The 12874-nt window shown below is 47.0% G+C and overlaps 1 protein-coding gene across 1 annotated transcript in view; it reads left to right on the plus strand.

Annotated features, from left to right (window-relative positions):
- The window catches only part of LOC119970700 (N(4)-(beta-N-acetylglucosaminyl)-L-asparaginase-like), a 31153-nt gene extending 19154 nt beyond the window's left edge, over positions 1-11999 (plus strand). Inside the window, exons 8-9 of the mRNA XM_038805752.1 lie at positions 2459-2592; positions 11673-11999. Of these exons, the coding sequence (XP_038661680.1) occupies positions 2459-2592; positions 11673-11767 (229 nt within the window). The 3' untranslated portion in view covers positions 11768-11999. The remainder of the gene's footprint in view (positions 1-2458; positions 2593-11672) is intronic.
- The last annotated feature ends 875 nt before the right edge of the window (positions 12000-12874 follow it).

Raw genomic sequence — 12874 nt, forward strand, 5'->3', positions numbered from 1 at the left:
CACGACCGATGAGTCCGATCCAGTTCATATCAGGAGGGATCGTCCCCCTCCCCCAATAGCTTCGCCAACTTTGTGGCAAAATACTCCGTCGGCCTCGGGCCTTCCAACCCTTCAGGAAGACCTACAATCCTCAGATTCTGCCACCTGGATCTGTTTTCCAGATCTTCCATTTTGGCTCGCAGACCCTTGTTGGTCTCTATCACCTTCCGCAACTCCTTCCCCATCGAGGTGAGTTGATTACTGTGCTGCAATATTGCCTCTTCTACTTCCTTCAGTGTCTCACCTTGCTCCCGCACCTCCGCCACTGCCCGCGATACCGCCGCCCTCACCGGGGCAATCACCTCCTCCACCAGCACTTTCAATACTGCCCCCATCTCCTTTTTCATCGCTTTCATGTGCTTTGTGAACTGTTTTTCAAGTTCCACGTCTATCACCTTGGTCATTTCTTACGCCGTGAGCAATGCGGCCAACCCTTGGTGCCCCAGCCTCCGCTTTCCTTGCAGTCCCCCCACTGACCTTTCCACTCCCCGGCGGACTTTCATTAACCACTTTTTTCACGGCTGTTTTTTTCCCCAACTTGGACATTTCACCTTACTGTGCCTTCTTACCGCTTTTGCAGCCTCCGTTGCCCCTGGGACCGGGCGTTAAGACCCCAAAAGTTCCGTTCCCGAACAGGAGCCCACCAGTGTGCGGCTGCCTCCTGCCCGCCATCACCGGAAGTCTCCAGAAAAATAGCCATTCATAACGACTCTCTGTTTCCTGTCACTCGGCCGGTTTTGTATCAATGTTGGTGCTGAGCCTTTTATTCCAGTTGAAGCATATTTCAGTGGAAGAGCATTTCGGGAGTAGGGATCATCAGATTTAGAATATAGTCATGAAATTTTGTTCCTTCTGCTGGCCTGTAGAATACACAACCTATTACAACAATACCACAATTATTCCATCATTATAAGAACATAAGAACTAGGAGCAGGAGTAGGCCATCTGGCCCCTCGAGCCTGCTCCGCCATTCAATTAGATCATGGCTGATCTTTTGTGGACTCAGCTCCACTTTCCGGCCCGAACACCATAACCCTTAATCCCTTTATTCTTCAAAAAACTATCTATCTATACCTTAAAAACATGTAATGAAGGAGCCTCAACTGTTTCACTGGGCAAGGAATTCCATAGATTCACAACCCTTTGGGTGAAGAAGTTCCTCCTAAACTCAGTTCTAAATCTACTTCCCCTTATTTTGAGGCTATGCCCCCTAGTTCTGCTGTCACCCGCCAGTGGAAACAACCTGCCCGCATCTATCCTATCTATTCCCTTCATAATTTTAAATGTTTCTATAAGATCCCCCCTCATCCTTCTAAATTCCAACGAGTACAGTCCCAGTCTAGGAAATAGATGTTGCCCTTGGCCTTTCAACGAAAGGTAGTCCTCGACTTTAAGACGTTCGAATTAATTCGAACAGCACTTACATTCATAAATTGCCACCCAATTTCAACATTACAACGTCCGTTTTGATTCTCACAGTGCCATGTTGATAGGAACGATTACTGTTCTGACCCGCTAATCTGCATGACCCAGAGAAAACAGCTTTAGTTGCGGATACGGGCCCCCGCACTTTCGATTTGGAGTTCGCTCACGTGCATGGTGGCGACCTCCAGCGACCGCGTCGAGGTCCATGGCGAGCTCGGACTGCGGAGCCACACAGAGAAAAGAGAGCCCCCCCACTCTCGATCGGCTGCGCGCCCGAGCCTGAAACCGTGCAGATTTAATCTCCGGCTGCCTATTAAGACCCCCTGGCCTCCGATCCCCCCGCCCCCAACCAGGGCAGCCACGGACTGAGTCCGCAGCCGCCACGCCAGCTTCCCAACCGGCAATCGGTTTATTCACTCCGTCAGGAACTCGGCCGGTCGGGAGCGGAGGATTGCTGTGTGGGCCTCTGGCAATGACCCTCCCACCCCCTGCGGCGTGGCGTACTCCGCGGTCACGCCGATTTACGGGGTCCAGAGAATCGGTCCGGCGCAGGGCCCAATTACGGCGTGAAAGTGGATTCTTCGCCCCTGTGCCGGCCACGATTTTGGCGCCTGGCTGCGACGAATCCAGCCCCTGGTCTTGTCCACGAATAGAAACATCTTCTGGGTCTTTCCTATCAAACCCTTTCATAGTCATGAAGACCTCCCTAAGTTTACCTCTGTCTTCTCTTTCCTGAAGAGCATAGCCTGATCAATCTTTCCTGATGAGTATAACCACGATGTTCACTATGCTGCATATATTGCGGTGGTTCAGAAATGAACAGTGCCTGATGTGTGTTTATTAAAATCATTTAGCATTTGAAAAACTATTTCACCGATTAAATATTGCTTGATCTGCCGACAAAAATACTTGGTAAGATTGTTGTATAAAATGAATGATTTTTGCTTTTGACTTTTTTTAATGTGGACACTTTGATGTTTTTGTCTCAATTTAGTTACCAAGCAGTGGAATATATGAGAATGGGGATTGAACCAACCACAGCTTGTCAGAAGGCTATTAAAAGAATCCAAAAATATTACCCAAAGCTTTTTGGTGCCATGATCTGTGCGAACAGAACGGGGGGTTATGGTAAGTGTTCAAAACAAACGCTCTCAGAAGAATAAATATTGCTTAAAAGAAACATAAATTGTCAAAGCTTCTCATCTGACAGTCCTAAAGATAATTCACAAGAATACCAAATGTAAAGGGAGCAACAATTTATACTTCATGAGAAGAGATTGCTGATTGGTTGGCAAATGGACTCTGATTGGTAGAGGCATTGCCATGGAAAATGCAGCAGCGAACAGTTAACTGCCAAATTCAAACCAGGCAGATCCACTCTGATCAAGGCATTGCCATGGGGAATGAATGGCTGTCTCCCAAGCTTGTCTTGAACTGGAAAAGGTGGAATGCATGGACATGCGACATTTGTATGCAGATGTCCTGATGAGTACAAGACAAAAAGTGTGGATGTCCCTATTTCATAGATTATCATAGAATTTACAGTGCAGAAGGAGGCCATTCGGCCCATCGAGTCTGCACCGGCTCTTGGAAAGAGCACCCTACCCAAGGTCAACACCTCCACCCTATCCCCATAACCCAGTAATCCCACCCAACACTCAAGGCAATTTTGGACACTAAGGGCAATTTATCATGGCCAATCCCCCTAACCTGCACATCTTTGGACTGAGAGAGGAAACCGGAGGACCCGGAGGAAACCCACGCACACACGGGGAGGATGTGCAGACTCCGCACAGACAGTGACCCAAGATGGAATCGAACCTGGAGCTGTAAAGCAATTGTGTTATCCACAATACTTGATTCTACCAAACTATAAGCTAATTGGGTAATATATTACCTAATGGCTATCTAATAGGAAGGAATTGGGTGAAATCATCTCTCAATTCGGCAATTTGAAGCTTCAAGACTCAACATTTGAGTTCTGTGATTTTTGTCTTGTTTTTGCTCACAATTTTGTTTCCTTTTCTTTGTACGTTTTACGATTTAATCTTACTTTTTTATTGCTTTTAAGACTGCAGTTCTTCTTCATGTAGCCATTCACACCTCCTCTAGACACATCTTTTGTTTCTTTACTGGTCCCAATTACCACTCTGGCCCTACAACGTCAATTCCTTTCTCGTTTAATTTCTCCAGTCCTCCACCCCATCACAAATCTTCATTACCCCTCGCCCCCATTTGACCTGGAAACCTACTACAATTCCAACTTCTTCCAGTCTGATGAAAGATCATCCCCCAGAAACATTGGGCGGGATTCTCCAATCGCCGACGCTGAAATCACGTTTGCCGATCGGCCAGAGAATCCCTGTTTACGTCGGAATCAGGGGCGGTGCCGTTTTTGCGATGCTCCGCCCCCTCAAAAATGACGTATTCGGGAAATACGCCGCATGCCGTATGGACGGCCTCAGGACATCACCTGAGGCCCTCCCCCAATGCTCCGCTCCTGATGGGCCAAGTACCCGACACGTGTGCTCATACTGGTCGGGGACCTCGCTTGCTGGCAGTCCAGCGCCGCCACAGTTGGGAGGGAAGTCGTTCCAATGGCAGGGGAGGACTTCGGCGGAGGCTGGGGGGACTCGGGGGGGAGGGGGGGGGGGGGGGGGCTGGTCCTGGGGTGGCGAGGCTGGGGAGCAGATTTTGGCAGGCCAGGTCCGAGTGCGGCCAGCACCATAGAACATAGAACATAGAACGATACAGCGCAGTACAGGCCCTTCGGCCCTCGATGTTGCACCGACATGGAAAAAAAAAACTAAAGGCCATCTAACCTACACTATGCCCTTATCATCCATATGCTTATCCAATAAATTTTTAAATGCCCTCAATGTTGGCGAGTTCACTACTGTTGCAGGTAGGGCATTCCACGGCCTCACCACTCTTTGCGTAAAAAACCCACCTCTGACCTCTGTCCTATATCTATTACCCCTCAATTTAAGGCTATGTCCCCTCGTGCTAGCCACCTCTATCCGCGGGAGAAGGCTCTCGCTGTCCACCCTATCTAACCCTCTGATCATTTTGTATGCCTCTATTAAGTCACCTCTTAACCTTCTTCTCTCTAACGAAAACAACCTCAAGTCCATCAGCCTTTCCTCATAAGATTTTCCCTCCATACCAGGCAACATCCTGGTAAATCTCCTCTGCACCCGTTCCAAAGCTTCCACGTCCTTCCTATAATGAGGCGACCAGAACTGTACGCAATACTCCAAATGCGGCCGTACCAGAGTTTGGTACAGCTGCATCATGACCTCATGGCTCCGGAACTCAATCCCTCTACCAATAAAGGCCAACACACCATAGGCCTTCTTCACAACCCTATCAACCTGGGTGGCAACTTTCAGGGATCTATGTACATGGACACCGAGATCCCTCTGCTCATCCACACTACCAAGAATTTTACCATTAGCCAAATATTCCGCATTCATGTTATTCTTTCCAAAGTGAATCACCTCACACTTCTCCACATTAAACTCCATTTGCCACCTCTCAGCCCAGCTCTGCAGCTTATCTATGTCCCTCTGTAACCTGCAACATCCTTCCGCACTGTCTACAACTCCACCGACTTTAGTGTCGTCTGCAAATTTACTCACCCATCCTTCTGCGCCCTCCTCTAGGTCATTTATAAAAATGACAAACAGCAACGGCCCCAGAACAGATCCTTGTGGTACGCCACTCGTAACTGAACTCCATTCTGAACATTTCCCATCAACTACCACTCTCTGTCTTCTTTCAACTAGCCAATTTCTGATCCACATCTCTAAATCACCCTCAATCCCCAGCCTCCGTATTTTCTGCAATAGCCGACCGTGGGGAACCTTATCAAACGCTTTACTGAAATCCATATACACCACATCAACTGCTCTACCCTCGTCTACCTGTTCAGTCACCTTCTCAAAGAACTCGATAAGGTTTGTGAGGCATGACCTACCCTTCACAAAACCATGCTGACTATCCCTAATCATATTATTCCTATCTAGATGATTATAAATCGTATCTTTTATAATCCTCTCCAAGACTTTACCCACCACAGACGTTAGGCTCACCGGCCTATAGTTACCGGGGTTATCTCTACTCCCCTTCTTGAACAAAGGGACCACATTTGCTATCCTCCAGTCCTCTGGCACTATTCCTGTAGCCAATGATGACCTAAAAATCAAAGCCAAAGGCTCAGCAATCTCTTCCCTGGCTTCCCAGAGAATCCTAGGATAAATCCCATCCGGCCCCGGGGACTTATCTATTTTCACCTTGTCCAGAATTGCCAACACTTCTTCCCTACACACCTCAATGCCATCTATTCTAATAGCCTGGGTCTCAGCATTCTCCTCCTCAATATTATCTTTTTCTTGAGTGAATACTGACGAAAAGTATTCATTTAGTATCTCGCTTATCTCCTCAGCCTCCACACACAACTTCCCACCACTGTCCTTGACTGGCCCTACTCTTACCCTAGTCATTCTTTTATTCCTGACATACCTATAGAAAGCTTTTGGGTTTTCCTTGATCCTACCTGCCAAAGACTTCTCATGTCCCCTCCTTGCTCGTCTCAGCTCTCTCTTTAGATCCTTCCTCGCTTCCTTGTAACTATCAAGCGCCCCAACTGAAACTTCACGCCTCATCTTCACATAGGCCTCCTTCTTCCTCTTAACAAGAGATTCCACTTCTTTGGTAAACCACGGTTCCCTCGCTCGACCCCTTCCTCCCTGCCTGACTGGTACGTACTTATCAAGAACATGCAATAGCTGTTCCTTGAACAAGCTCCACATATCCAGTGTGCCCAACCCTTGCAGCCTACTTCTCCAACCAACACATCCTAAGTCATGTCTAATGGCATCATAATTGCCCTTCCCCCAGCTATAACTCTTGCTCTGCGGGGTATACTTATCCCTTTCCATCACTAACGTAAAGGTCACCGAATTGTGGTCACTGTCTCCAAAGTGTTCACCTACCTCCAGATCTAACACCTGGCCTGGTTCATTACCCAAAACCAAATCCAAAGTGGCCTCACCTCTTGTTGGCCTGTCAACATATTGTGTCAGAAAACCCTCCTGCACACATTGTACAAAGAACGACCCATCCAATGTACTCGAACTATATCTTTTCCAGTCAATATTAGGAAAGTTAAAGTCTCCCATAACAACTACCCTGTTACTTTCGCTCTTTTCCAGAATCATCTTCGCCATCCTTTCCTCTACATCTCTAGAACTATTAGGTGGCCTATAGAAAACTCCCAACAGGGTGACCTCTCCTTTCCTGTTTCTAACCTCAGCCCATACTACCTCGGAAGAAGAGTCCCCATCTTGCATCCTTTCTACCACCGTAATACTGTCCTTGACTAGCAGCGCCACACCTCCCCCTCTTTTGCCCCCTTCTCTGACCTTACTAAAGCACCTAAACCCCGGAACCTGCAACAACCATTCCTGTCCCTGCTCTATCCATGTCTCTGAAATGGCCACAACATCGAAGTCCCAGGTACCAACCCATGCTGCCAGTTCCCCTACCTTATTTCGTATACTCCTGGCATTGAAATAGACACACTTCAAACCACAGACCTGAACACTGCCGCCCTCCTGCGAAGTCAAAACTGTGCTCCTGACCTCTCTACTCTCAATCTCTCGCACCCCAAAACTACAATCCAGGTTCCCATGCCCCTGCTGAATTAGTTTAAACCCCCCCAAAGAGTACTAACAAATCTCCCCCCCAGGATATTGGTGCCCCTCAGGTTCAGATGTAGACCATCCTGTCTATAGAGGTCCCACCTTCCCCAGAAAGAGCCCCAGTTATCCAGAAATCTGAATCCCTCCCGCCTGCACCATCCCTGTAGCCACGTGTTTAATTGCTCTCTCTCCCTATTCCTCATCTCACTATCACGTGGCACGGGCAACAACCCAGAGATAACAACTCTGTTTGTTCTCGCTCTGAGCTTCCATCCTAGCTCCCTAAAGGCCTGCCTGACATCCTTGTCCCCTTTCCTACTTATGTCGTTAGTGCCAATGTGGACTACGACTTGGGGCTGCTCCCCCTCCCCCTTAAGGACCCGGAAAACACGATCCGAGACATCACGTACCCTTGCACCTGGGAGGCAACATACCAAACGTGAGTCTCTCTCGCTCCCACAAAATCTCCTATCTGTGCCCCTGACTATTGAGTCCCCAATTACTAATGTTCTACTCCTTTCCCCCCTTCCCTTCTGAGCAACAGGGACAGACTCCGTGCCAGAGGCCCGTACCCCATGGCTTACCCCTGGTAAGTCGTCCCCCCCACAAGTATCCAAAACGGTATACTTGTTACTCAGGGGAACGACCGCAGGGGGTCCCTGCACTGACTGCTTCTTCCCAGTCCCTCTTACAGTTACCCATCTATCTCCAGTCTTTGGTGTAACTACTTCCCTGAAGCTCCTATCTATGACCCCCTCTGCCTCCCGAATGATCCGAAGTTCATCCAGCTCAAGCTCCAGGTCCCTAACACGGTTTTTGAGGAGCTGGAGTTGGGTGCACTTCCCACAGATGAAATCAGCAGGGACACTGACGGTGTCCCTCACCTCAAACATTCTGCAGGAGGAGCATTGTACTGCCTTCCCTGACATCCCCTCTAGATTAAAAAAAAAACAAGAAAACGAAAAAGAAAGGAAGAGCTTACCTGATATTACCTCAAACCCTGATCCCGCTGAAAGGTAAGCAAATTTAAAGGCACTCACTCACCTTCACGACAGGCCCCTGCTCCCGCTTCCCAACCACCGTGGGGTGGGGGGGTTGGTTAGAGGAGGAGGTAGGGTGGGAAACACTCACAAAGTGTTTCGGGTTTAACTGTCACTTGCCGACAGCCCCTCCACAAACCACCTTCAACTTAGGCTGACCGCACTGCACGTATGCAAATTTCCCCAGAACAGCTGATCAGTAGCTCTGCTCTGCTGCCCTCTGCTGGTTGCTTGCCTTTACTCAAACTCCTTGGGTCTTCTTCGCAGGTTCACCTTCAACTTAGGCTGACCGCACTGCACGTATGCAAATTTCCCCAGAACAGCTGATCAGTAGCTCTGCTCTGCTGCCCTCTGCTGGTTGCTTGCCTTTACTCAAACTCCTTGGGTCTTCTTCGCAGGTTCACCTTCAACTTAGGCTGACCGCACTGCACGTATGCAAATTTCCCCAGAACAGCTGATCAGTAGCTCTGCTCTGCTGCCCTCTGCTGGTTGCTTGCCTTTACTCAAACTCCTTGGGTCTTCTTCGCAGGTTCACCTCCAACTTAGGCTGACCGCACTGCACGTATGCAAATTTCCCCAGAACAGCTGATCAGTAGCTCTGCTCTGCTGCCCTCTGCTGGTTGCTTGCCTTTACTCAAACTCCTTGGGTCTTCTTCGCAGGTTCACCTTCAACTTAGGCTGACCGCATTGCACGTATGCAAATTTCCCCAGAACAGCTGATCAGTAGCTCTGCTCTGCTGCCCTCTGCTGGTTCACATGTTGCACAACGCAACGGCTGCAGGCCGCCGCCGTGCGCATGCGGGGTTATGGACGTGGCCATTCCCCGGCCATATCCGCAAGTAAAGCCGGAGGCTTTACGCTGGACAGCTGCCAGCCACCACCGGGCGGTGTAGCAGTGCGGGGGTGGCACCAACTTTCTGGTCATAAGACCAGACGGATCCTGCGGACATAACCGCTGGATGGGAGAATCCAGCCCATTAATTCTGTTTCTCTCCGCAGATGCTGGCCGACCAGCTGTTGATTAACAAGGGGGTGAAAGGTTAGCGAGGGTAGGCCAAGTTACTATCAGATCATCCATGATCTTATTGAATGGCGGAACAGGCTCGAAGGGACGAATGGCGTACTCATGCTCTGTTTTTATGTGTTTGTAATACAGGGACAGTATTTGGTTTGTAATTTTCAGACAATACAGAGACATGTTGCCAAAGTTTCTAGTCTTGCACTCATCAGGATAATTTAAGGATGACAAATTTCAAGCAATGCGCAGGATCTAGTACTTGGGCTCTGAATATCAAAACAAATGGATTGTTGGTTCTTTTTCCTGCCTAGGGCACATTTTGTAACTAGTAGGTTTTGTCAAAAGAATGAAATAGATGTCAGGCGCAGGTGGGTTGTCAAAAATAGTAATTTTGATGGCATGATATTCTGGATTTAATTGAAGTTTTAATGAGTTTTGGATTAAACTTTCCGCTGGGACTTTTTCCCACTATTTTTATTCAGACAGTTTGCTTAATGGGTAAAGGGGCAATTATTCCATACGTGATTCTAGAACCCTTGGTTTTTTGGGAAACAAAATAACTCCTTTTGAAAAAATAAAGCACACACTACTAATGATGTTTTACAGAGTTCGGTATCCATTAGAGTCGTTTTTTATTAAATGTAATTTTACAAGGGCTGGGACGGCTCCTATCTCTCTGCGCTAATTTTCAAAAGCATAATAACTTGAGCAAGTTATGATTTAGAGGTTAGGGGAGTGACCCGAGACATATCTGCTTGAGAAGAACAAAACTCGAATCGGCAGCAGGCGCAAACCTCGGTTTTGGCCTGAGATCTGATTCTCCACCTGAACGCAGTTCATGTTTGTGACGTCGCGAGGTGGAGAATTGAGATTTGGAAAATGTGCAAGATTTAAGAATAACCAAATCCATCTGTTCCGTGGCAAGAAATTGAAATAGGTGTGCACAAGGAGATGTTGTTGACGAATTAAATACTGCACTGAGTTTCAGACTTAATATTGAGATATTTATTGAAGTAATTCCCAATCATTCCAGACAGTAACTGCACAATTGCATTCTCCCCTCTTTGTTGTAAGATTACTGCGGCAGCTTTGTAGATTCACACAGAATCAGAATCACAATTGTTACTGCACAGAAGGAGGACATTCGGCCCTCCATGTCTGCACTAGCTCTCCAAATGAGCAGTTTGACTTTGCTCCATTCTCTGGCCTTTCCCTGTGTCCTTGCATGTTATTTCCATTCAAATAACAATACTAAGATCTGGGAATTACTCACACTCGTGAATGAGGCAGTCCAAGCTACGATCACTCTGTGTGAATATCTTCTTCTCGAGTTCAGGGTTCCTCTTCTGCAGTGGTTGCTCCCAGGGTTCACAGGTCGTTGCTGATTATGTATCCCAATGTCCCTTCTTTTACCCAGGTTCTGCTAGTGCTGAGACATGATATACATACTGGCCTGGCCTGAGTTTTATCATCTCATCAAGACGTAAACTCATTAATAGAAATAAACAGGATGCTCCTGTTTAACCAGAGTGATTTAATCAGGATCTATTGTCCTTTGAAACACTCCTGTTTGATCAGCTATTTGTCAATTATGGAGCCTGATGGCCTCTTTGTTTATCGTTCTTCCTATTGCAAAGTTGATCTCTATTGCCTCGAAGTTAATTACATATTCATAGCATTTATTTTGCCTATTTGTGTTAATGTGATAAATACTGTAATTGGGTGATCATAAAGTTCTGTTTAGTGATAATAAGTTTCTGTGCTGACTTGAGTGGTCTGGTAGACAGGCAGTGTCGATTCCTGCCAAGGCGTTATTTCGTAGTTCCTGTTTTAAGCCTAAATGCCTTTCTCTCTCTGCCAGCCTGTCCCAGTACCTCAACGTGTTTTAAATTGGATGAAATTATGCTCTGGTCTATTCACTTGTGCAATTGAAAATTCCCTGTTACCCTTTTTGAAGGAAAAGTTTCACACTTTTTCTGTGATATAAAACTAATTCACTTTGAAGTGGGTATCATTCAAAAACATGAGAATTGTTTTTGAGATGCGGGCAGGTTGTTTCCACTGGCGGGTGAAAGTAGAACTAGTGGCCATAGCCTGAAAATAATAATAATAAGAATAATTCCCGTACCAGCCTTCCTGGTCAGGCGCCAGAATGTGGCGACTAGGGGCTTTTCACAGTAACTTCGTTGAAGCCTACTTGTGACAATAAGTAATTATTATTAAAGGGTTATGGTGTTCGGGCTGGAAAGTGGAGCTGAGTCCACAAAAGATCAGCCATGATCTCATTGAATGGCGGAGCAGGCTTGAAGGGCCAGATGGCCTACTCCTGCTCCTAGTTCTTATGTACTTATGTAAATAAGTACAACGCAAGATAATAAGCCTACGTCTGATGAGCTGCATTACCAATAACTGGGTTTTCCTGAATTTGTTCTCCTTTTCTTTTAGGTGCTGCATGCAGTAAATGTCCAGGACTTGACAAGTTTCATTTTATGGTTTACAATTCATTGAACACCTCCGAACAGATCGTGGACTGCATTTAAAGCTGCTGAGATGCATCACTTTCAAAGACCTTTAATGGCCTGTGACTGTTTACACTCAGCATTCTGAACCTAAATGTCAACTCTCGACTCCAGCTGCAATCTGCTAAATTTAGTTTGGAGCATTATCAGCAATGTGGAATGGAACTTGAGCCATATTGATTTGCCAATTAAGTGAATGCATATTCAGTTTCAGAGGTGTACTGTAAATTAAATTAATGATTTTTACATTTTAGAATCATAGAATCAACAGTGCAGAAGGAGACCATTCGGCCCATCGAGTCTGCACCGGCTCTTGGAAAGAGCACCCTACCCAAGCCCACACCTCCACCCTATCCCCATAACCCAGTAACCCCACCCAACACTAAGGGCAATTTTGGACACTAAGGGCAATTTAGCATGGCCAATCCACCTAACCTGCACACGGGGAGAACATGCAGACTCCGCACAGACAGTGACCCAAGCCGGGAAGTGCACATGGGACCCTGGAGCTGTGAAGCAATTGTGCTAACCACTATGCTACCGTGCTGCCGTGCACACAGAAACAAGTGGCCCCTTTAGGCCCCCAGATTTCTGCCATTGTTATATCATAATTGACCTGTACTGTAACTCCATTTACTGATCTTTTTGACCTTCAGTAAGTTATGTTGAACCTTGAAGAAGACCGTGAGTAATTGGAGAATCCTAGAATTTTACTAGAATTAGCCATTCGTGGGTATGTTTGAACAGGTTTTTCAGCCCTTCAAGCCTGTTATGCCATTTAATCAGAAAGAATTGCTACCTCACAGCGCCAGGGACTCGGGTTCGATTCTGGTCTTGGGTGACTGTGCGGAGTCTGCATGTTCTCTGCTTGTCTGCGAGGGTTTCCTCCGTGTTCTCCGGTTTCCTCCCACAGTCCAAAGATGTACAATTCAGGTAGGCTTTCGGGGATAGGGTGGGAGAGTGGTCCTTCTTTCGGCAGGTCAGTGTAGACTTGATAGGCCGAATGACCTCCTTCTGCGTTGTAGGGATTTTATTTTATTTTTAAAATTTCATTCACTTGCTTTTGATTTATAACTCAGACTCTTGGGTGGCAAGTTGGTAGTCTGTAGAACCGTAATGTTGTTAATG

Source organism: Scyliorhinus canicula, chromosome 8, assembly GCF_902713615.1.
Source record: "Scyliorhinus canicula chromosome 8, sScyCan1.1, whole genome shotgun sequence".
Lineage (NCBI taxonomy): Eukaryota > Metazoa > Chordata > Chondrichthyes > Carcharhiniformes > Scyliorhinidae > Scyliorhinus > Scyliorhinus canicula.